A 27,835-nucleotide genomic window follows, 5' to 3' on the forward strand; every position below is an offset into this window, starting at 1 on the left:
AGAAATACTCTTCATCACTTCTATTCCCAAGTTACCTAGTTCTTGCTGATCACAGCATAAACAAAATTAACCTTTACTGCATTTTAAATTGCCTGAAACCATTGAGTTGAGTTAGGTGTTCATCTAGAAAGATAAGTGAGTCTCCTTTGGGATGTGTTTGTTTATAAATTGGTCAAACTAAACCAACAGCATGAGTACCTGAAATGTTCTTTTCACATGGAAACCATTTGATGTAAATACAATCCTGGAGAGTGTGATTATAAACAAATTGACAGTCTCGTGAATCTTCTGCAAGGCATTTATTTTGGAGAAACTCATAATTGTTGTTCCATTATGTTTGCCAGATTCTACTTTTTAAAAAATTTTAGTAACCTCTCCTTCTCTTTCCTTCTTTGTCACTACAGATCCACATCCAGAGAACTGAAGGATGTGACCATATGACCTGCTCACAATGTAACACTAATTTTTGTTATCGATGTGGGGAGAGATACCGCCAGCTCCGATTCTTTGGAGACCACACATCAAACCTCAGTATATTTGGATGCAAATATCGCTACCTCCCAGAGAGACCTCATCTAAGGAGATTAGTGCGAGGGTCTGTCTGTGGTGAGTATTTGCTGTGACTTACAGGAAATCTTCTTGGGAAGTGAACAGAACTTAGAAATGTAATAGCCATGATAATTCTAAACACCTGCCAGGTATTCTAATGGAGCCTTTATTCCAAAACAAGAGCAACATATTCTCTGTCCCTTTGAGTTTAAACCTAAAAACTTTTAGTTTGTTAGCAGGACATTACTTATATAAACAAGCAGATTTTCTTCAAAAAGCAAATAATTAATTATACCACAGAAATATGAAATCTTTATAGTCTTTTAAATTTTGAAATTACATTTTAAGCAATGTGACAAAATGGACAATATCATTTATTTTTGTACTGATAATACCTACCAGTGGGTCTTGCATATAAATTCCCTTCATTCATAGAGGATATGCAGCACCATAAAATAAATCAAAATGTTCCAGAACCCATTAATGGAGTACCCTTCACATCTCTATAGTTGATAAATTATTATATATATTTTTGTATCATGTTAATAGTTAATATTTGTCATTAATAGTTAAGGAAATAGCATCAAATGCGCTCATTGTGTGCAGACACTAGCTTAAATATCCAAGAACAAATGCTTCAATGAATTGCCTTTTTTAACCCTCCCTTCATCCCTAACAACACACTGTATATATGCAGATATGCAAACAAATTCCTGCTCTGGCCTAAAGCCACCAAATTAGTGTGATGAAGTGTTTTCCTGACCTAATATTTCTTCCTACAGTAGCTCCCTACTCCTCTGGAATGTACCACTGTGAGATTTCTTCCTCTCTTTCATCATGCAGGCAGAAAATAACTTCCCTTATTTAAAAATGACTAAACAAAAATTAAAAGGAAATCAAATGGTCAAATCAAAGATTATTAAAAAATAAAAATGCAGAACTATAGTATTTCTTTTTCTGGCAGTCTTTCTCCTATATATGGAGTGCTTTTTAACATCTATAAATCTTTTTTTTTTCCTATTCTCTCTCTCTTTTTTAAAGATTTATTTATTTATTTATACAAGCACTGGGTACAGTCAGAAGCGCAGGAGGGTGAGAGAATTCACCAGAGCAAGAGCGGGGAACAGAACAGGCAGACTGAAGAAATACACTGCTGAGGGGGGCAGCGTGCGTGGCAGGAGAGGTCTGCAGAACCGGCGCTGCAGAGGCTGTGGGCAGCTTCGCAGCCCAGCGCTCAACCACTGCACCACCAGGGGAGGCCCTACTTTTCTCTCTTTGGGTCTCTCTCACCTTATTACTGCTGTAAATCACATCCCTTCACCAGCAACATATGCTGGCTGGCTGATCAAAATGAAGTTGGTGTTAATAATATATTTCTATCAGGTAAAAGGCAGGGCATATATTTTAAAATTCACTGCAGTATCTGGAAATCAGTCCCATCATTTCTAAAATCTTATAATATCTGAAAATATCCTTACATCATTAGTTAAACATAATTTTCCATAACTAATAGCATTCCATATAGTCAAGATTGGGGTTAATGGTTTTTCAATGTTTTTCTGATCCTTAAAATGTATGTAATTATATAACCAATGTTTACTTAGTCAAATATACTTTGGAGAGAGAGCTAAGGGGCTAAGCCATATTTATATCAATACTAACAATGAGAAAACCAATTGCAAATTAAGTTTTGAGCTATAAACTCTTTGTCAGTCTGTATATACAGAAAGCAACCTAAAAAGACAGCTCTTATTTTCTGCATTGTTAAGGTCATTTATTTCCATTTCATTGCCATTTTGTAGTAAGATGTTTTTCCATTTTTATTTTTTAATAATCTTTGATTTGACCATTTGATTTCCTTTTTGTTTTTGTTTAGTCATTCTTCAATAAGGGAAGTTATTTTCTGCCCTGTTTCACCAAATGTAATATTTTGGATGCATTCTCTTTGGGGCTCTCACTATTTATCTGGATGCCACCAGAACCTTCTTCATAAGTTATAAAATATAATATATATATAAATGATATAAATATATAGTATATACATTATTATATTTGATATCATTTAATATTCTGTAGACTGGATAGCCTGTTGATATCGTCAGCAGGGAAATATTGTCTCTGTAGACTATTTTCTATTAAAACTTTATTGTCAGCTTTCTGTAAGTAGTTTTCTTTTTTGCCTTTTTTCTACTTCATGCTTGTGCACATGCACATGTGTACACATGATTGTGTCAGGACAAACATGACAAAGTACGGAGCATCTGACTGCCTACATACATCTTTCCCTCCATGACTGCCTCTTACTGCTCTTCTATCATAACCCTCCCTGTCCTGTCTGCAAAAAGGGCAGGACAAGGGGTTACTCTGTAACTCACAAATTACCTTCTCCCTGCAATCTGAGAGAAAAGGTAGATTATAGCAAAGGCCTCCTGCCCTCTGTCCTTGTGTAATGTAACTCTCTTGCTCACTCAGATTGGGACTGTGGCCTCTAGATATCTGTGGTAAGAGTTGAAGAAAGATCCTGTTGTCCTGTCACAGCTGAAGGATGAAAAATACGGTCCCCCATCCGTGTGGCCAAGTGTCCAGCTGTAATTAGAATCTTGCTCTTCGAGAATAAGAGAACAGATTTGGGAGTGATTAGCAGTCTCTGGCCTTGAGAGATCTCACTTGTTAGGGAGTAGGTAGGCATATTAGTTAATGGATGGTGTTGGGAATAGGAGTTACTAAGAAAAGATGTTTAATTCTCATTATTTATTGCAGTTATTCAGTATTTAAACAAAGCATATAATAGTAAAGAAAATACAGATTTTTAACTGATTTCTAGATAAATAAAATCCATGGTTAGACTATATTTTTAACTGATTTCTAGATAAATAAAATCCATGGTTAGACTTTATTTTCTCCCTGTTTTTTTTTTTTTATATAATTGCTTACTCCAGAGTACTGTTCTTAATGTAATTTGTGGAATGGTGTTCCCTGGTTTATTCTTAAACGGCTGTGTGATTCTACTGCTTAGTCCCTCACTTCATAAATGCTGTTGCTTATGTAGTTATAATATTGTATCACATTCTTTAAGATCAAGATTACTATATAATGATGAGATATTAACTACTAGCCTCCTTTTTTGTGTGTGCTAGTGTCTTTCAAAGTTAATGGTATTCCAGTTGTGAACTTTTACTTTGTTCACATATGATTGAAGTTTATCATTATCACTACTCAGTTATTCATTTAGAAGAAAAAATGCTGCTCGATAACATTTGACATCCTCCCAGTGCATCTTAAAAGTTTAAATTTGCTAAAATGATTCACTTGAATAACCTTGAACATGTTGTATGTTGTAGGTAATTTTCTCGTAACAGTAGTATTCAAATATCCCATTTATAGTTAAGTCTGTTAGGTGTTCATATTTTTGGTTTTCTTTCAACCTGCAAAGTAAATAAATTGCCTTTTCAGATTTGAACTTGGGCAGCTGACCTTGGTAGCTCCTTCTAGCTCTCCATTTTGTAAGCTAACTAAATTTTCTCCTGCCAATTCAAAATGTGTTGCTTCCTTCTTAATCTTTCAGAATCTTGAAAATTGAAAATGGAAGAGATGTAAGATAAAGTCACAAAGATGAAGGGTCCTGGTAGATAAAGAGAGCCAGTTGCTTTGGATATTTTTTGGTGGTAAAGGAGAAATGACTTATGAGCTGTTTGACTTAGATGTCCAGAACTTCAGGGTTATTACTAAATTTACATCTGTGTATGTGTTCTGTACCTGATACATTTCCTTAGAGTAATGTAGCCTTAATTGGAAAATAGCAGAACACTGTTATTTCAGAAAAGCATTGCTGAAAATATTTGGGCAATGGTTTTAAGACTCTTTAAAATGGCTTATGTTTTGCCTTTTGTTTTCCAGCTGGAAAATTATTCGTTGCACCTCTAATCCTGGTCTTGGGATTAGCACTAGGGGCCATAGCAGTTGTAATCGGTAAGAAACACTTAACATATCTGAGATTAGATTTCTTTGAGTGCCATAGAGAGAATGTAAGTGTAGTAATGTGAGTCAGTTATTAAGTGGACATGATTTCTTTTCCATGTTTAGAGAGGTAATCAGCATATGATATATAGATTCAGAGAAGCATGCTTCATACAGGATGTGTTTGTGTGACAAATATTGTACAATCTATAAACAGCTTGATTCAGGTGTCTTTTAAAGCATTTTGAGCCCTCTTTAACACCATGGTTAATACAACTAGTATTTCTGAGTTCAGACTGAAACATCAAAAACAAGAGACTGTTATACACCAATAATTATGTGTTTGATTTAGTCTAGTGAAAGGGTACCCTGGGTTTAAAGAAATTATTTTCAGTTTTTATAGAATCATATACCCAACATATTAAGCATTGATAAATAGAAAATGTTTCACTCATTGTAGAATATGAACTACAAAAGAAAAAAACTGGCAGAGAATAGCAAAAAATATCCTAAGACTGTGAAAAAATGTACACTCCAGAGGGAGTGCTGGGAAGGAGGGGAGAAGAGGGGAGTGAAGGTGACAGGCATTGGTGTGGAGCTATGGTAGAGGGTGAGTGAAGTTGTGCACATATAAAGGGGTGAAGTTGTACTCCCAAAAGTATATAGTTATGATTGGCAAGTCAATAAAATTAAAAAAAAAATGCATCAGTGATTTGTACAGATGTATTCATACAAGTATCAAAATACAAATTTTAAAAGCTCTGATTCTTGTGCTCTAGTGTGCTTTAGAATAACCTAGAGAGCTGGTTAAAATGCAGATTGTGGGTTCCTACCCACAATTTTTGGGCCCATAGATCTGTAGTTCTGAAAAAGTTCCCAGGTGATACTGATGTTGCTTGAGGGACTGTACCTTGAGAACCATTGCTTTAGAAAATTGTAAACTAAATGCTGTTGGGAAAGACTGCTTTCACAATTGTTCCATGTAATAGATGGGATTTCTTTTTTATTTCTAAATAAAATGGCATTTCATATGTGAAGTTCTACTGAGCAAAAGCAATTTGCATATGTAGAACAGATAAACTTATAAAGTAAAAGACATTTAATGATTTGGACATTATAATATAGGTATACGGTTAACTGCATTTTACAGTTGAAAAATTAAGACTTATTAGGACCTCAGAAGTGGTAGAAATGGAAATCAAACCTGACATTTGGCTTTGCAACCCATGTTTTTAAGTAATAGGCTATACTGCCTGAACTTAGATGGGTATAGTGTGCAAATGATAAGGGATAATAATGAAGGCTTAAAGGCCAGGCTTAACATATTTATAAAAACCATTGCTATGGATTCACTCATGTAGATTATAGAGAAACAAAATAAAGGAACAGATAAAACTAAACCAAAACAAACCTTAGATATATGACTGCAGAACTGAGAGTACTAAAGGGCAGGGATTTGAGAACAAAGGGGTAAAGGACTGGTAGCCTATGGTGGGGGGATTATGGGCGCCTTGGTGGTAGGTGTGGTGTGGTGACAGACAACTGAAAAGGAGTGAGCCTTTATTCCTAAATCATATAGTGCTGTAAACCAATGTTACCACAATGGAAAAGGGGAAAGAAGCTAATAAAAAATAGAAGAGAATAAAATGCTGTAGAAATAAATATATTTCATACATAGAAATCACCCCTCTCCTTGTGCAGGTATTGCCAAGTAGTAGATTATTTGTAAGTGGTTTGGGAAATGGAAATTTTTATTTATAAAACTAAATGTCTCTCCTACTAATAACTTTTAATTTTTTTTTTTAATTCTCAGGTTTATTTGTATTTCCTATCTATTGCCTTTGTAAAAAACAGAGAAAACGATCACGGACAGGCATGCACTGGTGAAATGCAAATAATTTCATCCAACTAAGCTTTTCCAGGTAGGAGCTATACAGAATGGTACACCCATCTGAGAGTCATGTCTTGAAAAACACTGAGAGGAACCTTCTGCCATCTCGTCTCCCTGTGGCTCTCTGCCAGCCACAATGCCTAGAGCTTCGGTGCACTCCCAATATGGTGTCCTGTCCTTTCCTTAAACAGATTGCTGCTTTTCAAAATGGTCACTTTCACAGACTATATACAGCGGTATCATAACTCTGACCTTCTTAATGGTTCTTGGAAGAAAATATTTTAATTAAGAACCAGTTATCCTCAGATTTGTCTGAGCATGCCTCTCCTGAGCATTGCTTGGATGTCTTCATACCTACACCTCCCTCTAAGCCATCTTCTGAGACGGTGTGAATAGCTCAAGTGCCATCTGTACCAACAAGCAAAGCCACTTTTCAGAAGATAAAGACTCACCATGTGCACCTGTTTTCATCTGTAGCCTAAGAAGTATAACCCCCTACATCCTTCAGATGTTATAATTGTTACAAATGCCCAAAAGGATCTAATGAAACTAAATTAATGGGAAGAATCATGAGTTTTTGAAGTGTATATGTGTAAGGGTGTGAATGTGTGTATATAAATATCTGTATTGAAATCAGCCCAATAACCTTGTACTTGTCAAGTTCTGTGCCTCTATATTATCTTTCCACATTTTCATGGACATATTTAAAGATGATGGTTCCTTTGTGGGCATAATTTGGTAATGTACTGAATTAAAATCAATGTAGACAACAGGCAATTTTGATGTTTACCCTTTCTATTTCTTTCTCTCTCTTCTATTTGTCTCTGTCACACACACACAGAAACTTGTGCATTGTCACCTCAAGGATGATCAAACTTTGTAACTGACAAAACTGAGAGGATGCTTTCAGGAAATTCTCAAGACCTAAATGTTCTTTCCCCCCCCCCAAATTTCCTGTATTTTAGCATATATGTTTTACTATTTGAATAAATCCTTCAGACTGGATTAGTTAATTTAAATAACAATTTGCCATAGAGAGTATGCTTGAATTAAGACTTTAAATAATCTTTACTCTGCATTTTTTTTCACCATTTTAGAACTACAGGTAATTATACTCTAGGTCAAGATATGATATTATTTAATACCCAGCCCTCTTATTTCTCTTTTTTTCTTTCTTCCTCATTTTTATTTTTCATAAAAACAAATATCAGTTTTGAAGGATTTTTCTTATGTTTCTATTCAAATCAAATAATGTTGATATCTTCCAATGGGTGGGCTAATTTGAAAACAAAGCTTTTGTTTTCATGGGTTTATCTAAAGCATAAACTGCTTTTGAAAAAGGAAACAAAAGAAAAATGAAGGAAATTTTACCAAGGATAGTTTTACCAAACTGGCAAATCTTTAAAAATAAGAAAGGGGCATGATAACTAAATTATGTTATTCCTCTGTTTCATCATGACGGTTCATCAGCAGAAAGCAAGTGACGACACCCCTAAGAAAATGTAGTTTCCAATTGTCTCCAAATCCTTAAAACTAGTTTTCTGTCATATATGTAGCATGTATGTGTCTGCAGCCTTGTCTGACTTGAAATAGATTATGACAAAACATGCATAAACATGGATAGTTTGTCTTCGTTGGGCGCTAGAATATAAGAACTTTTATCATTTTTGTTTGATCTAAAAAGTCCATGACAGTGAAGTTTGCTTGCAGGATAACAAACCAACACACTTCCATTATTTCCGAATAACACTCAGAATCAATACACTATAGTTTCTAGGCTGGCCTGTTTCCAATTGGAGGAGAGTGTGTTGTTTATAGTTCTGGAATGATATAAGGAAAAGTGATGCTCTAGTTCACAACTTCATCTTTCCATTTATCCATCTTTCATTTGACAAATATTTATTGAGTGCCTGCTCTATATACTCTAGTACTAAAACTAAAAGAATAAGATTTTCTAACTTAAGTCCATGTATTTCTGCCATGAAAGTTCTTAATATTTGTAAAATTGTCTTTCTCTGACTTAGGTATTAGTTCAACAATATTTGAATATGATGAATATTAAATCTAGTAGATATGTTTGTATATGATACATGTATGTATATACATATCTATACAAAAATATTTCAGTAGCTGCATATGCATTCATATGCCACATATAAATAAACGAAGTAGCTAAATAAATATACTCTCTGGTCTTAGAGAACCTATTTTCTTAGGTTATTGTATCTGGTGTCTTTGGCTGACTCAGGGATTTTTATTCCTTTCTTTGAATAACTTATCTTTTGGAGATATTTTTATATTATTTGGAAATGTTCCAATTTTCCACTTAGAAAGTAGTGTCTGTTATCAGTGAAGGCTGTTTTCATCGGTGCTCGAGATAGCGTACACAATGTTGCACAGAATTTTCATTTTTCTATTGCATAGATATTTTTAAATTAACATTTGTATTTTTCTCTCTATTGGTATATGTTAGCCCTTTCCATACTAATGACTAAGAGTAATTATTTGTGAATTTTTTGTGTCAAGATCTTAAAAACCAGGAGACAATGAAAAGGGTCATTTACATGTTAGTGCCAACAATGAAGGTAAAACAGTAGTATTCCAACTTTTGGAATAAATCTAAACAACTGCTTTAGAAGGATAAGCATGAACATAAAATACTTATCTTTCTATCCAAAGCCTGTCATTTTTATATGTTTTTTCCATAAATTTAATATATACTTTAACAAAAAAATCAAACCATATAAAATTATAAAATGCAAATTCCTTTGCTTACCCTACCCCTTATTTTCTAGGGGTAACCACTGTTAATGGTTTCATGTCTTTGCAGACACTTTGTACAAGTATACAGATACGTGTGTGTGTCTGTGTCTATCTGTATTAGTTTTATACAAATACAATAATAATATTCTGACTGTCCTGTAACTATATTTTTTATTTGTAGACACCTTCCCACAGGAATTTAAATAAATTTACCTCATTCTTTTGTAGATAGTTATAGATTCCATTGTGGGGCTATAATTCAGTTAGCCCCGTATTGAATGACTATTGAGATTATTTTCACTTTCCTATTACAAAACATCGCTGAAGATCCTTCGCATATATTTTGTCACTTTATGTGAACATTTCCATAACTTTTTATATTTGGCTTTTATAAGATATTTGTAATAAAACATTGATGCATTTTCAGTGAATGAGTTTCATAGAAATCATGTACTTGAGACCCTTTTTTGGAGTCAAAAAGATTATATAAAAATAGCATAGTTTTTAAAGAAAAACATCTTTTGCAACATAGCTCCTCCTCTCCCTGCTTAATTAAATACCTTGCCAAAAATTATGAAAGAAAATTCGTCATATTCCTTTAAAAGTAGAATACTGAGATGTCTATAAGTTATGTGAGAAGGATGCATTGATATTTGGACTGCCTTGTTTTAAAACTTGAAGATTTAAAAAAAATAGCCAAATTGATGTTGGTCACATTTTTAAAAAACACTATCCATGTTCATGCATGTCGTTCCACAAAAGAACTTAATTATGCTGTTGTGAAAAGTAGGAAGCACTGTGTTGGCAACTATGAATGACCACAGTTATCCATAGAAAACGTAACTAGACTGTTTGTAAGATCTGATTGTTTGCAGGAATGCTTGTACATTGGGTTAACATGAAACAGTCATTTTACAATGAATCCTAGCAGTGCCGTAGGATATTCTGTATGTAGAGTTTAAAAAAAAAAAAAAAAAGGTCATCAAGCCTTCTGTTACAAGCAACATCCTGTTGCCACCACTTTGATTTTCTGATAGGTGTGTTATTCTATCCGAAAGATAGAACAGGAAAACAATCAAAGATAATTAAACACCAGTCAGGTTACAACCTGATACTTTTAATTGTATTTTCTCTGCTTGGAATCAGGATTCATGGGTGCCTATCAGGACTTTCCCTGTCCTGTGCCACTCACTGTCTCCTGAATCCCAGATGAGCCTTCATCTTCTAATCCTTCCACCCAAACAGATTGCATGGCCCACGGCTCCCATAAAATGTGTATAAACCAACCATAATCTCTTCTGCTCCCTGGCAGCCCTCACCACCTCATTTTAATCCATTCCTCTGATGCTCTAACTTCTCAGCAGAGGGTGAGAGACAGAAGGGGGTGAAAAACTCACCATGGCACGAACAAAGCATCATCATTCCCTTCTGACCTTTGACAAATTAGAGTAAACTTGCCAAAAAAATTCTTCCAACTTCTCATGAAATAAATGCGATTAATTGTTTTCAAATTCTGACTTTTTAGGTCACCTGTTAAAATTTATAATGATAAAAAAGTTAGTGTTCTGAATAACATGAACTCATACACTTCCTTACGTAACAAAAATTAAAAATTCATGCCAAAATCCATTTTAGATTTTAATTTATAAGCAAATTGTACATATGCCTTCATGTGAGACTTCACATTGGGTTTTATGTATATCTTTTCATAAATGTAGCTGATACCTATCCCAACTATGAGAGTAATTTTTCCTGTGGTCAACTTTATTGTTTTGTGTAAATATAGCCTTAAAACTCAATAATGCACTTTATAATACTTGTGCCATAAAGTAATTTGACAGTTAAAGCAACTGATACCTATATATATATGTACATGTCATATACATGATAGGAGGAAAACAGTGTTAGCAAACATGTCACCTCTTTAAATTTGGGAGGAGGAATTCAATGCTGAAAATTTAAAATAAGTAAAACACACCTGAAAAATGCAAGTTTTTGAAATTATAATAATCTTACAAATTAGTATCTGGAACTCAAACATAGCAAGCAATCAATAAAATTTAGCTAATAGCCTTGTTTAGAATATTTGTTTATGAAATTAAGTTCATTTCTACTGCAAGTTGGAACTGCATTTTCATAACTGATTGTAACTATAAAATAAAAACCACTGACTAGAAATAGAGTATATCAAAACTATCGCCAATAGCCATTTGAACATACTTTGTTTTTAAAATTATTTTAATTATGACACTTCTCTTCTGGAAAGTAAATTCCAAAATCCCAATTTTATTGTGTATGTCTATAATTATTACTCTTATAAAATGGAAATAATTTTATAGTCACATTAATAGATATATTCTGAGTAAAGAGTTCCAAAATTTGGGAAGTAATTAAGATTATGAAATGTTACATTTTGGATGAAACTCATGATGCCAATCTTTAAAACATTCTGATTTAAGGCTAAAACTAATATTCATTTCATAACCAACTATTGTGTGGGTGTTCTATTGTGCATCACTCTTGCAAGGCTGAAGCTTTAGTGGCTTTATCCAAATCCAAAGAGTAAAGAGGCAGGTCTATTTGGAGCATTAGCTGAAACTTTCTATGCCACAGACCGTGTAGATCTCCATAGATAGTGCTAATTTTAGAAGCATGTAGCTATGCATATTACAAAGTACATTCTTTTTTGGCTAAAGAAGTGACTGTTTTGGGAACAACAATGTGAATTTAAATGGCAATAAGTCTTTTTTAAAAAAAAATTCATAAAGAATTGTCACTGCCCTTTTTTTGTCATTTCCACTTAGCTTGTAAACAACTGCATTAGTATAGTTATCTCTGCATCACTTAGATTATGCAAACTTATTAGCATAGAAAATAGCATTTTTTTGGTTTTTGGGTCTTACACATTTTTGTGACTCTGTTCCATCATAAAAAGAGTCCGTGTTTGTGAAATGATGCTTCAAATCTTGTTCCTGTTTTCTTTTAGATTACCTGACTATCTTGTTTTTTCCTCTGCAGTTCCTTTCCCATCTTGGTCAAGTTTGGGAGAAATTGTATCTCACCATTAACTTCTTTAACTCTAATGAAATTCAAACACTGAAAGGATTCCATTAATTGGCTTTGATAGCGAACATAATTATCTTGATTTATTTTATCTGTAAATTAAGACATATCAGGAGTTCCTGGAACACTGTTTTCCCCTTCTTGATAGGAGTTAGAGACCACTGCCCAGCCCTATGACAGGAAGTCAAAAGAATGAGAAGATATCACTGGATCAGAAAACCTAATAATGCTCTAAGACTAAGCTTCAAAAATGCTTCATGCATATTGTAAGGTCAATGTAGTATTTGCATGTTAGTTGACAAAAAAGCATGTGTGGGTTATTCACAATACATCCAAAGTAGCTAAGTATATGGTATATGATCTTTGTTTCAGCAAAAAGTCCTACAGCTTGATCTTGCAGCTACATTTCTATAATGTAGCATTTATATATACAACTCAACCATAAATTCATGCTCTGTGAACATTTTTAGACTTTGATTATCTAAAGTAGATCACATCAAATGTAACTGATATAGCCCTATTCTAGAGAAATCATTTGTCATTTGCAAATGTTCAACTTTTTCACTAAAATGATTTAGATATAAGCCACATTCAAGATAAACTTAATATAGGTTTAGTACATGACTTGGAAAAGTTCAACAAAGGTAAACTTTTTTTTTTCGAAGTGAAGAACAACAAAGGTAAACTTTTAACACCCAAATTAACGAACCCCAGAAATTGCTGAAGAATTGTTAAAGAACCCCAGAAATTGCTGAAATAATACTATTTCAGTTTCTTCATTGTAACTGGAAAGTCATTGGTTCCTTGCAAAGTTGTTAGGTGTTCTCCATGTCCCAGCAAGTCAAATTACTATTTGAGTAATAATCCAGTCAAATTCTTGAAAACGACATAGACTATTAATGTATTAATTGCTCTATGTCCAAATATACTTTTATTGCTTCTTTCAAGTAAATACTACTTAAATAATTGATATAAATATTTGAAATTTTTCAGTTTACAGAAAATTAGCATATTTTATGTTCCTTTATAAAGAACTCTATATGAAGTATCAACCTACTTCAAACCCTTTTCTAAAACTTTCCTATGGCAATAGCTTTATTTTCTCATTTGATCACTTTCATCATAATTCAAACTTTGTAGATAGCAATGTAAACAATAGAGCAACTTTACATTTCATATGAAACCTAGAACATCAAGTATACACACGTGTACATATAAAACCATGTAACCATTTTCTTTAAGGGTGATCTGTTACAGAGTTTTAATGTGAAAATCGACATTCTTACTGCTTATGAAAGCAATTAAATTACGTTCTGAGAGATCACAGTTTTATGTTGATGGAACACAAAAACAGTGGCATTAAAAAGTTAACACATTATTTATTAAGCCATAAAAGTTTTATTTCTATTTTGTACAAAATTGATTATAACTTTCATGAAACAAATATATTGATACCTATATGTATCCGTTGCAAAACGATGGAAAATAAGATAATTCATAACTTTTTTCCACAAAGAATGTGAACTCCCTAAAAGAAAAACATTTGGGTGTTTAATCTGTGTGACTCTATATTCCGAAGTTGCCATTTGAAGGAATAATTGTCATCTCCTATTTGCATTACCAGAATATATCCCATTGAATTATGTCCTCATGCTCAATAGCAAATGAATAAATTTCTTCATTTCAAGATAAATGACTTTTCACTAATATTTCATACCACATCTTGTCCATTGTTTCATTATATTGCCTACTTTACATTTCCTATAAAATGTGTAGTCATTTTCCAAATAATTATAATATTTTTCATGTTTAAATGAGTCTCATGGGAAGATATTTTCTTTCCTTTTTCAATGATATTGAAAAATATTTATGTAATTTTATTTTTTAAATGTTTCTAACTTTTCACTAGTCATACTGTTAGTTGATATCCATAAGACTATGTGAAGAAAACAATTTTGAATATATTTTAAAAAGAAATAGGTAGCTAGAAAATAAAATAGACACTATTGTAAAGTCCCTGAGAAAATTAGAAAGTAAAAAAATTCCATTGAGATGAAAATGTTGGAAAATAAGGTGTATTTAAGATCTTACTCTCTTTTTGTTAGAATAATTAACTTACTTCCAAGTGACTATCTCATATTCTTGGTCCCATGTTTTGTGCTTTTAGTGTAGCGTTTAGCTTTCTTCACCATTTTAGTGTTTATACATTAATTACTGAAAAGAAAGGGAGAAATTGGTGAATAAAAGTCAGGGAAATTGGGTTATTCCTATTTTCCAATAGCACTAATGTATAGTCCCTTCAACCTTCCATATGGTGCTTTGTGTGATGAGAGTATATAACATTTATATATGTTATTAGTGCCTTATTTTTTTCACTTGACTTTATTTCTTATCTAAAGAGCCATATATTTTTTGTGAATGTTCCTTGGTCCCTCTATTTAAAGTATTGATGAAATAGCATCATTAGGGATGTATATAGGCTGCATTTGCTACTTAATCCACTGTATTATCGCTATAGCAGGTTGGCCAATATATTTTTTAATTTTATGTTCATTTTTAAGCTGAAGTAGAAAAGGTATTAAACACCAGAAATTGAAGCCATTATAATTGAAATGTATTTTGAAATCACACACAAAAAAAATGCTGATCATTAAAGTTGGAATGGCTATTATAATCGATAGCTCCAATTAGGAAAAAATGCTTTTAAAACAAACATCTTTAAAATTGAAAGCAATTTTATGGCATTTAGGAATTTGACCAATTTCCTACAATTTATCTTTGGCAATATTTTATCTGTAATCTGCTTCCACACAGATGCTGAAGAACCATGTGCTGGCTACTTGTATGTAGTTCTTCACTCACAGTAGATTACACTGACATCAAGCCATTTTGTACTATATCTTATTTTGCTCTTCTTGTTCGGCACCTTTTATTTTCAGCTTTATATACAAAGTTCGGTTTGTTGTATCCTTTTATGTATCATAGTATATAATTCAACTTTTCTTGATGAATGTTGATGAATAGTTAAAATAAATCATGTGCTTAGAAAAGACGACATAGGTTGTTTATGCAAATATGTGTAAATATTTGACAAATTAAAAAAAGGAGTAGAAGAATCTTCCTGCCAACAGATATGTCCTGCTGGACAGGACTTGGAAATTAACAGATTTTTTTTTTAAGCAGCGAAATTTAAAAATCTATTACCTCAAGACTTTTCAGTGGGTATGTGCCCATTACTCCTCCTTCCTATTATACAGTTTGATTTGCTGCTGGCGGTAAAAACAACCCAAGTGTCAGATCACACAAATTTTAGAGGCAAGTCTTACAAAAGATGGATACCATGTGATATTTCGGAGTCTAATTTTGGACTTTCAGTAATGTCCCTATAACCTTTTGTTGTGGAGGGGCTTTCTTTTATATTGTTTTGGTTGTTTTAGAGTGGCAGGGCAGTCTTAATTATGAGATGCAATCTGATGGAAGGATAAAGCATTTCCTCTACTTGGATGGAAAGTGTAATGGTAAGCACCTATTTTGACTGTGGCTGTGTGAGCTGTTGTATGGATTACTGTGGAGTGCTGTTTACTCGCAGGATGTGTGCAATAATACATCATGCAACATCTGCTAGCAATGCCTAATAAATGTTTATAAAAGAGAAGGCTCTTGTCTTTTTTTCCAGTTGATGGGGAAAAGGAGTCAACTGTATGCCAAAACACAGAATGGCACTTTTAGTGGTGACCTTAATGTGGTAAATACAGGTGTTGATATGTTAGGATGCACACATGAAACTTATACATTGTTATCCAATGTTACTTCAATTAAGAAAATTAAAAGGTAAAATTTGCCCATGCCAAAATTAGACTTACGTAAGTTTGAGAAGAGTTATTAAAGTGGTTTCTTCACTAGATTCTGTGGATGAAGCAAGAATGAATAGAAATTCATAGCTGTGCTTTTGGGCAGGTGGCATGTCTGAGGAAAGAATATAGACTAGCAAAGATCAATCCCAACACTGTACACACAGGGTGTGGTTGAAGCAAATACTGAAGAAGACAGAGTTTGGCTTAGGGTGGTGATTACCCTCTGGACAAAAGGGCCTGAACTAGATTGGGAAAGTCATTAAACCAGTAAAGCTAAATATATCATATCCTATAACCTGGCAGTTCTTTCCCTAGGTCTCTACCCAGCAAAATAAGGTCATTTGTTGACCAAAGAATATATATAAGAATTCCCATCAATAATAAAATATATGACTATAATGTGGTATATTTGTACAATGGAATATTATAAAGAAATAATTAAAAAATAATTAAAAAGAAACTACAGAGTAATGCATGCAAAAAAAATATAGTTAAATTTTATATACAATGTTGAGCAAATGAAGCCAGAGACAAAAGAGTGTTTATTAAGGATAACATTTCTATCAATATAATGATCAAAAATGGACAAAACTGATCATGGTGATAGAAGTTACAATAGTGGTTACTTTTCTGGGGGGAGCTATTGATCAGAAAGGAGAATGGAGAAATACTATGGGGTGATAAAAATATGACATTACTTAATCTGAGTGTTATACAGTTTCTTTTAGGAGTTAGAAATTAAAATAACCAGACTGTTAAGAATGAAATTTATAATAGGGCAGGTTTTAACCCTCAGATTACAATTGAGGTTGGTTTGTGAAGAAGTAAAGAGCACAACTCTGTGTCTAGGCTGCTATATCAAACCCCCCAACTCCTCTTCTTCCAGGTGCTATAACCTTTGGCAAATTACTTAACCTCTCTGTGGCTGTTTTCGCTCTGTAAAATGCAGATGGTAGTATATACCTCCAACTGTAGTTATGAGGATTAACTTAGTTTTAAAACATGGAAAACACTTTAAAAAATAACTTGTTCTTTCACAGAAAGGCTGATACTACATGATTTACTCAGAAGTGGAATATATAGAAACAAAACAAAGGAAAAGGAAAAACCAAACCAAACCCTAGAAATCTAACTGGAAAATTGAGGCTCCTGGAAGGCAGGGGGTGGGGGGAGTGCACAAAGAGGGAATGGGCCCCAATAGTATAAAGTAGCAGATCATGGGTGCCTTGTTGGTAGGTGTGGTTGATAATAAACAACTTGAGAAGTGTGAGCTTACACCCCCTAAATCACATATAATAGTGTAAACCAACATTACCTCTATAAAAAATAATACATTTTATAAAAAGCACTTTGATCTTAATAAGCTTTCAGTAAGTGTTAGCTGTTATTACTGTTTGTGACTTTCATTATGAATGTGTTGGCCAACACAAAATGATTCACTGATATAAATCTTAAGTACTGGAAAGTACTAGCTTAATACCGTTCCTAGACATTGTGTCAGGGATGTGAATATGAAGCATTACAAAAGGCAAATACTTGACATGCACATTTCTCAGCACATTGGTTAAATATAAAATTTTGCTCAGAGCCAATTATAACATGTTAGTTGGTATCTACGGTTTTGTCCCCTGAGTTCTGTTTCACTTGCCTAACATGTTTTCATTGAGGAATTTTTAGTGCAGACTGAGCAGTACCTCCAAACCCTCAAACCTGCATACTCTAAAGCAGTTCTACCATCCACCACATAAAGACAAAGCATGCACTTAGAGTGACGTAATTTTAATAGAATAGTGTGCAGAGAGAGAAGAGAAGAAAGGATATAGTTTCCCAGTAAAACAGCCAAAATTACCCATCCCTTCATGGGTAAACGCCCAGCCAAACAGCCCAAAGTGGGGTTGCTGATGCCCAAAAGCTTGCCATAAGTCTAAGGCACTTTCTGGCAGGGAAAAGTAAGGGGTACAAAGGGGCCAGGCAAGTTTGGGATGAAAGAACAAATCCAGGTCTCCTACAAGTGTTTCTACATATCTCAATGCCATGCGTCTCCTTCCGCATCCCCAAGGTCACTGGTGCAAGTTCAAAGCCGAGGAGCAAGTGGACCTTCTTCACATGTCTCAGCTCCACATGTCTCCTCCCGTGTCTCGTCTTTCAAAGTCTCTTCTAGCTTCCCCTCACCACTCAGCCCCACCTCTCAGTAGGTGAGGTAAGGAACATGAGCCTCCACTTTTTATGGATATCACACGCTATAAAAGAACTGTCATCTTCTCATTTACTACCTATCAGTGAACCCGATTAGTTCAACTATAAAACCCGACTCAACTTAAGCCAGTTAAGTCTCTCCTTAAGGTTTTTGAACTTGAGACCAAATAAAACCTACTTCTTAATGGTGTAGCTGAGGAATATGAGGCATCTAGAGAGGATGGCCATATGACTGAAGTAAACATTAATTTACTGTCTCATAATTCTGGAGGCTAGAAGTTTGAAGTCAAGGTGTGGCTAGGGCTTTGCTTTCTCTGATGATAAGTCTAAAGGAGAATCCTTGCTTGCCTCTTCTAGTTTCTGGTGTTTGCTAGCAACGTTTGGCATCCCTTAGATGCCAGCTGAATCATCCCAGTTACACAGGTATCGATCTCTCATTGTATACCTTCACATCTTCACGATGTTCGTGATTCTATGTTCAAATTTCCCTTTTAAAAAAAAAAGATTTATTTATTTATACAAGAACCGGGGTACAGGCAAGATGCACAGGAGGGTGAGAGGATTCACCAGAGACAAAGGCGGGAACAGAAGAGGCAGACCGACAAAATACACTGCTGAGGGGAGCAGCGGGTGAGACAGAAGAGGCCTGCCACGCCATGTGGGACTCTTGCTGGTTGGCCAGGATTGAACCACAGTGCCGCGCTCAACCACCTGCGCCACCAGGGGAGGCCCCAGATTTTCCCTTTTTGTAAGCACGCAAGTCATTTTGAATTATGCCATTTTAACATGATTACCTCTATAAAGCGCCTGTTTCAGAGCAAGTTCACGATCTTAGGTACCAGGGAAGAGTACTTCAATGTATCTTTTTTGGTGGACAAAATTCAATCCATAACACAATTTTCCATTTTGAAGGTTTAGTGCTGACATCAGATCTTTATTTACTCCTCAAATGTAGTTGCCCGAACATTTTTCCATTTATAAGAAAATGAGATAATCTACATTTATATGATATTAATTTGTGACAGTTCATTTTCCTTATTGCTTAAAACTTACAAAATCTCTAGATTTCTCTTATGAGTGATCCCACTTCAGATGCCTTCAAGAACTGTCTTCTGAAGATTCCTATGAACCAGTTGTGACTGGAGCAGTTACATCAAGCATTTCTATTTGTTTATTTAATTCCTTGGGGAGGGAGCATGACTAGAAAGAGGTGTCTCTTCAATTGAGAGCAATCCTGGAGGGGGATTTGGTGGCGAGCTATCCATCAACACTCTTTGCAACTGACTTAGTGAGTGCCTCAACCCTGAAGGATGGCAGTGAGGGAATGGGTCAAAAATGGGCAGCACATTCCATGTGACTTTACCAGTCCCAGTTGACTCAGTTGGCCTGGCTTGCTTGGCTGGTCTCTTCCCTGCACCCCTGCTAGTCTGTGTTAGGCACACCCGATCCAGTCAGAGGAGCCTTGAGGACCACTGTCACCCTATAATCCATCCTAGAAGGGGTGGGGAGGGAAGCAGCTGTTAAAAAGAAATAAAGTATCAATGATAGACCACAAGTTGCTTAGGTAATCAAAGGGAGGATTTGAACCTTGGAAGCATTCTGACAGATTTTACTCTGTTAGAGTTCTTCCAATAAATGTTTATTTTTCTCTTTCTCACTCTCTCTTTTTTTAATAATTCCATGACTATTGATTTAACTGCTGCTTGTTAATAATTAATATTATTAACCAAGATTAATAAGATATCTAGATAATACATCTCTTCTTTAACTAAATTCCACTTTGGAGCCATCCTTTTAGGTTTATGAAATCTATTGCAAGGGAAGGGCAGAATAATCATTACCCATGAGCTTAACTTTGGAAAGTTGGTATTGCCAACAATCCTCAGCAGCTCTTTGCAGCAGCTGCTTGATTTAGGACCCACAATTATCTAGTATGATGATGTGACAGATTGAACTATGTCCCCCTAAATTCATATGTTGAAGCCCTAACCTTTAGAACCTCAGAATGAGAATATATTCAGACACAGGGCTTCAAAGGGACAATTAAGGTAAAATAAGATTATATAGGTAGTAATTCAATATGAGAAAAAATGGAGCAAAATAATGGACATCCTGTTTCTGCCTCGCTGGCCCTAAGGAGATCATCCTCTCAGGGTTACAAGGCTGACCACAGGACACTCAGTTAAATTTTAATTTCAGATAAACAATTATTACATGCCAGACATAATAGAAAGAATATATACATTAGACCAGACAGACAAGGTTAAATGTTTAGGCTCTATTTTTTTAACTCCGGAAGCTGAGACAAGTTACTTAACTTCTCTGGACCTCAAGTTCCTCATCTGTAAAATTAAAACACACTTACCTGGAAGGGCTTCTCTGAGAATAAAATGCCTGGTATGCAGTGTTTCAGTAACTGGAACACTGTCTGATACAAAGCAATCAATGGCTCAACGAATATTTTCACAGGAATGAAAGAACACTCTAACTCTTCCCTATATGGAGTTCTCTGGAAGCCTGGGACAGTGTCCAGGCATCCTTAAGACAGGATCTGGGACAGGGCATGGTACAATCTAAGGAGTACCCCAGACTTCCTTTTGGAAAATCCATACCTGCTGCTCCCAGAATAATCTAGTTCAAAGGGGCAGGGGAATTCTTGTCTAGGACATACAGCCAATTTGAAACAGTCACCATTTTTCCTTCCAGAACATGTATGAGTGCTTGTTACATGGTACAAAGGCAGCAACATCTTGTATTAAAATATGAAAGCCACGTAACCTTTCAGAGCTTGTTTCTACATGTGCTGCATTGAAATAAAAAGCATCCTGCTACATGTGAACGTGATTCCAACTAATTTAAGTGACTCTAAACAGTTGTTAAATAGCAACATAGGCAAACACCACTGCATAAGAAAATCATCTGAACAGCACATTTACCTCCTAGGGCTGGCATCAAATTTTTCTATCACTTTTATACTAGGTATTTGTGTGCAATTAATGATAATAGTGAAAAGTGTCTAAAAAGTTTACATCATAGACTAAAGACTTTCTTATCAGAAGTAAGTCATCCTAAAAAGAAAAAAAAAAGCATTTCTTAATGCTACTATATTATGTAGGAACTTTACTCTTGACTTACATCCTTATCAAGAAACTTACATCACATAAAGGTGGGCTCGTTACTAAAAAGAGCATGAACTAAAGGCCTGGGTTTTCCTGCCCACCCAAGTGTGCTGTGGCCTCAGGCAGATGTTCCAACTCTGTTCGCATTCTTGAATATGGGGGAACTATCTCTCTAAATCATGCTAAGGTGTTAGATGAACAATATTACATAATAAAATCAAACTACAGCAATCCAAAACCTTTTTCATAATTTTCTGAAGTTAAATTTTGCTTGAACAACTTCACCATGGGAATAAGTATACTGCAGATACTGTTCATACAGAAGGCCCAAGGTAATAGTCAACAAATATTACTTCATCCTTCCATGAGGCAAATCATTCTTGACCCAAAGAATGTTATTAACAATTGCTGGGTTGTCATTGTCATTAATTTGGCTTACCCCAAATTAATATACTTCTTTATGCTAGTGATAATTCAATTTAGTATATATTGACTTGCCAAATTAGAATTCTGGTTTGTCAAGGGAGACATGATTGTATACATTAAGATGTTTTAAGGCTTGCTTCTTTCCACCCATCTACCATTTAAATTGGGTACAGTATAAAGAGGACAGCCCCAAGAATTCATCCAGACATTCCATGGGGGAGGTTGGGTGATTTCCCCTTCAACCAGTGGCACAGAGGCCCTTTCAGAACCCAGAAATAGATCTCCCATTGAGCCTGTTTATCTCCTCTGACCATAAAAAAGCAGCTGGCCCTGCAGGAAAGCCTGGCGGCTGCAATTAACTCCAGGAGGCCATAAGGCGGAATCCTGAGCAGCAAGAATAAAGGCTGTTCAAAGGACTTTTGGAGTCATGTTGCTAACTCTTGGCTAGAACCACTCAGTGCTCTGAGGAGGAAATCTGTGAACTGCATCCCACACATCCCTGTACAATTTCCCATAACCACGGGAGGCACTCAGAATCCTTCCACTGTTCTCAGAGTGGCTTCATAATGGCTATTGATTAGATATCTACTATATGGCTAAATGGTGATGGTGTTTTCCTAAATGAAAAGCATTTTTAAATGCATCGATCCAATTGTTCTCAAGTTTCATTACTTCACATTTAACTTTGCTCAGAAGTGGACTAACAGTTAATCATGAAAATAGATGGTAGAATCAGACGGCTTAAAGCCAACTGAAGGCAGTAAGAACACGTCACACACTGTTGCTAAACGGTTACCAGGTGTTAGGAAACAGCTTCAAATATGTCTTACATCTTTGTTAAGAGTTCTTAAGAACACTATTCTTGCAGCTTATATTTCATGCAAATGAATTGATAAAGGCCTGGAAATTTGCAATAACATGGTCCATTAGGTGTATGTTCAGGAGCAGAATTGGGAAATATCAAGTGCTTCTTTACAGTTATTCCTCTAGATGTTCCAAGATCTAGATAGTTATTTCTAGAGGTTATTTCAACTTAATTAGGTGTGCTTTCTCATAAGTAAAAATAGGTCCCAAATCTTTAGCCCAAAAACCTCTTTGAGAATGAACAAATATATTTAAAGTTATAGATCGCCATTATTTTTTTAAATGAAGTCATCCTTCATTATTAATTAGCATCTGTACATACTACATTAACAGGTAGCCATTTATTATAAAATTCTACCTCTTTACACAACACTTTTATCTAAAATTTATTTTATAAAATAATTAGATGTTCTCAAAGAGTATCAGGTCTGCAATGATGAGATAAGCCTCCTGGAGTTGTGTCTCCCCACTGAGTTCAATAAAGAATAAAAAACAACCTAAAAAAGCTGAACATAAGCAACATAAGGCTAACTGCTATGAGAAGTCAAAAAGGGGGGGAAAATGGTATCTTTCCCCCATGATGGTGTCTTGGTTTTCTTCCTTTAATGATTTTGTCCCAAAAGCATGGCTACTAAAATTCCAGTAGAACCATCTGCCATCTTTACCTGCCTTTGAAACCCACCAAAAACATCAGGGCAGGAAAGAAGGCAGAGAGGAGAGAGCTCTGGAGAAATGGAATTAACTGAAAAGAAGAAATCTCAGCAAAGAAATAGAAACTATTAAAAATAGAACCAATTGAAAATTTTGGAACCAAAATATGCAATATCTGGAAAAATTCCCTGGATGATTTCAAGAGTATAATGGAGATAGCAGAATAAAGAGTCAGGGAAATCGAAGATAGATCAATGAAAATTATTCTATCTGAAAACAGAAAGAAAAAAATTAAAGGAAAAGAATCTTAAGAATCTGGGGAAAATATAAAAAATTCTGAGGAATGTGCATTTGGATCCCAGGCAGAGAGAAGAGACGGGAGGATGGGTTTCCAAAGGACATGAGGTTTAAGTTTTAGACATCCAAAAAAGAAAAAAAAAATGCTTATTAACTTGACCATTGTAATGATTTATACATATGTAGAAACCGATTCAATTGTACACTTCACACTTAATTATGAGTTAAATGGACACTGCATTTCAATAAAATTTTAAAAAATTTACTTACACAAACAAAAATGGAGAAAAATAAATGTCCTCACACCCTAATAAGATTAGAGTGATTTTAAATTTTCTTTTATACTTTTATTGTATTTTCTAAATTTGCGTTATGTACATGTCATTTATATTCAAATTGTTTTAAAATTGAGAAAAATTAAAATTAATTTTCTCTAAGTAACTTAGATTAAATATAGCACTGTTCAGGTGGTAGGTAAAATATATAAAGGGGTAATGTTTGGCAACTAGAAGTCTGGTGGTGATCATGATATAGTAAAAACAGATGTTGAATATAATGCTGTACACTTGAAAAGTATAAGACTCTATAAAGCAATGTTACCACAATAAAATTTTTTTAATAAAGTAATTACTCATCTGGTTATGTATTGGGGAATTTTCATGCAAGTTTTAGAGAAGATTTAAATTTTCTATTTGTCTCATCTAGTGGATATTTTGTTTTCAAAGTATTTTTTGTTTTATTTTATTTGAATTATCTTGCCTCCAGTATTAAGTTTTTGATTACTGGCTATCAGAATGGGAAGAAAAAAATAAAAATACATTCATTGCAAATAACTATGTTACCATACTTAAATAATTCAAACCTAATAAAAAATAATATAACCCAGTCCAGAATCTAGAATCATTGTAGGTTAAAACTGAGGTCTTTATGAATGTTTTCTCTTTACTTACAGATATGAAAATCTGTTAAATTATAATATTCTGCTATTATAATATTGACAGTTTTTTCCATAACTACTTTAAGCACTACATAAGAACTCAATGTGTTCTTAAACATATGACTTCCACTATGTGGCAATAAGAATTCATGTTTTGTGACTATGGGAAGAAGAAATACATAGCTTACTAAGAAAGTGTATTTTTACTTACCTTTGATAATTTGCTGTTATATAAACCTTTAACAGAAGAAGTCTGAAACAATTGATTTTATATACTGTTCAATCACATGTAGTTTAACTTTTTTATAGGGCCCATTTAGATTTTGTCATATAAATATCTTTTTTCTTTAATAGATGTTACCATGTCAGCCAAATAGTCTTCATTTGCAGTTTAAACTGAAGAGAATGCAAATTTAGGGTTTTGTAGACAAAAATTTAATTAATAACCTACACGGTGTTGCTAGTGGTAGTTACATTTCACAAATCACTATCATCATACAGCCTTAGCAACAAGTCTAAGGCCAAGCCCTTCAAAAGAGCCCAAGATTAGAGTTTGCTCAAAGGTAATAGTTTGTTTAGGAATGCTAGACCAAGAAATAGAAATGAGTGGCAGGGCAGATAGATACAGGCAAAAAAAGTTTGTCCAAAGACATATCATCAAGACGGTTGCCTGTGTCAGCCCCACTGGACTGAAGAATCATTAGGAGACTCAGAATTGCCCACCCCACAGACAGAGAGGAGGTATTGATCCCCCCTGGGTTTTCTGTGGGAAAATAATTCCTTCATACTTCCATGTTTACATATGGATTTCAAGAATGCAACAGTCTCCACAGGGCATTCAGCGAAGGAGAGACAGAGGGCTCTTCAGACAAAGACCTGAAGGAAGTTTGTTCCACATTGTACTGATGGCTTCTGCGGCGCTGAGGGGCAAAGGCAGAGAAGTGACAGCCTGTAGTCATTGCAGTCTTGTGGGAGAAAGACACCAACCAGGAAGAGAAAGAAGACAACTTCTTTGGCATTTTAAACAAGAAAATTATATTAGCTTCCAATACATGCCCAGACAAATACACACATCACAAGTGTGTGTGTGTGTGTGTGCATGTGTGCATACCCATGTCCTAAAACTGCTTTCCATCAAATTGTGAGTTAATTATTCCATCTCTTCCCAACTCTATGCCCAGTAACATTAAGTTGATAGTTTGAAGTGGATTAAGATAGGAGTGTTTCATTGCAGACACTGGCAAGCTCTACACACCAGAGCATTTGGTTTTTGTTTTTTCTGTCAGGAGGGACAAAAGCTAGTTCACTAGCACATCTCTGCCATGTGCATATGTGCACGTGTGTGTGCAGAAATACAAACACACCCTTAAAAATATATAATTTATAAATTGTATCTAAATAATAAATTTCTCGGTTCCAAAATAGAAACTAGCCATAGGGACCTTAGAAAAACAGATCTGAAGACAGGAGTAAAATATTAATGCCATCACCTGCCAATTCACAGATTAATCAGGAAGAGGGGGAAAAAAGGACACTAGCTCAGGTGATAGTCATATTTCATTACTTGCTACTTATGACGGCATTAAATGCCTGAGACCCATTAAATGCCTAAGACCCAGGAGCTCCATCCACAAAGCGGGAAGAGAGGCCTCCGGAGAAGCCAACCCCACGGATGCCTTGATGGCAGACTTCTGTCCTTCAGAACTGTAAGAAAATGTATTATCTTGTTAAGTCATCCAGTCTGGAGTACTTTATTACGTATGACAGCCCTAGCAAACGCACTAACCACTGCAGTTCCAAGTCACCTTGACAATCTGGGGAAGGTGAGCAGCATCAGGGACCAGAGGGCAGTCAGCCACCGCACGAGCCAGGCCCTCCCACCCCCAAGCCTGTTATGGCCTGACAGGGTGTACACAGAAAATTGACCAGACATTCAAGGACAGGGGCACATAGTACAAGAGCCCTTCATTATTTCAAAGCTTCTAGATAATAAAAACAAGTATGTTTTATGACTCAGGCATAGCCATATGGGACCTAAATTCAAACAATTGAATATAGTGTATTGTTTATAAATTCTAGCCATTTGCAAGATCCTAATAATTTAGGAGCCACAAGCTTCAATTTACAGGACAGTCCGTCACCAAGGATGGGAAGGATGGTCTCAGGGAAGTATTTGCACAGAGCCAGAACACACAAGGGAGAAATCTGCAAAGGCGAATGCTCCAAATTGCCATCTTTTATTTTATGTGTGTTTTTCCCAGGTGATTTATTAATACAGTAAATACTCTAAAGTAGGACTACTATCATTTTGTATTTCACAATTTATATTTCTTTCATGATATTTCTACTGGAATATATACCACAATGGAAGCTTTTGTGAAAAATACTTAGTTTCTAATAAAATGTACTTAACAGCAAAAATATTCACTGAATCAATTCATAGTTATTAAAGCCATAATAAGTACAAATACTACATTGGACTATCTCTTTGGTTCTTTCTCACACACATTCCTTTTTTAAAGTTCACTCTTAACCATGATACAAAAGAAACAGTTCAATCCTTGCTTTTCTAAATTGACCCAGAGTTATGTAGGCAGCTGTAGGGGCAGAATGGGTACAGGGCAGGTTTTCTATGATCCCAGCAGACCAGGTAAAGGAGAGTCCTGGAGCCCTTGGGGGCTTTCTCAGGCTTTTATTGAGCTTTTACATGTAGTGCGGCAACCAGGTACATGGCAGGCAAGGTTGGTGCAGGGTGGGGAAGAGGCCAGCAGGCCTCCAAGCCCCTGTCAAGTCTTCATTCTGGGCTTTTCTGGCCTTCTTTTTTTTTTTTTTTATTTTATTTTATAGAGGCATGTTTTATTTATTTATTTTGTTTGTTTGTTTGTTTTGTTTATACATGCACTGGGTACAGTCAGAAGCACGGGAGGGTGAGAGAATTCACCAGAGCCAGAGCGGGGAGCAGAGCAGGCAGAAGGACCGAAGTACACTGCTGAGGGGAGCAGCGGGTGGCAGGAGAGGTCTGCGCACCATGTGGGATCCTCCGCCGGTGGCCGGGGAGCAGCCGGGGATCGAACCGGCGCCGCAGAGGCCGCGGGCAGCTTCGCAACCCAGCGCTCAACCGCTGCGCCACCGGGGAGGCCCATTTTCTGGCCTTCTTTCTCTGCTTCTCTCTCCCCTGCCTCTTCTGCCTCTGCTTCACTTGGCAAATATCTCAATATTGCTCCCATGGCTCACAGAAGTAAAAAACACAGCTTACAACAATGTAACA

The 27,835-nt window shown here is 35.3% G+C and overlaps 1 protein-coding gene across 1 annotated transcript in view; it reads left to right on the plus strand.

Moving 5' to 3' along the window:
• Nucleotides 1-16,038, plus strand: part of RNF217 (ring finger protein 217) — a 120,915-nt gene extending 104,877 nt beyond the window's left edge. The window contains exons 4-6 of the mRNA XM_037520348.2: nt 405-606; nt 4,447-4,518; nt 6,320-16,038. Of these exons, the coding sequence (XP_037376245.1) occupies nt 405-606; nt 4,447-4,518; nt 6,320-6,393 (348 nt within the window). The 3' untranslated portion in view covers nt 6,394-16,038. The remainder of the gene's footprint in view (nt 1-404; nt 607-4,446; nt 4,519-6,319) is intronic.
• Nucleotides 16,039-27,835: the final 11,797 nt, after the last annotated feature.

The sequence above is a fragment of the Talpa occidentalis genome, unplaced genomic scaffold (assembly GCF_014898055.3).
Source record: "Talpa occidentalis isolate TD23 unplaced genomic scaffold, MPIMG_talOcc4v2.1 talOcc4.2, whole genome shotgun sequence".
Classification (NCBI taxonomy): Eukaryota; Metazoa; Chordata; class Mammalia; order Eulipotyphla; family Talpidae; genus Talpa; species Talpa occidentalis.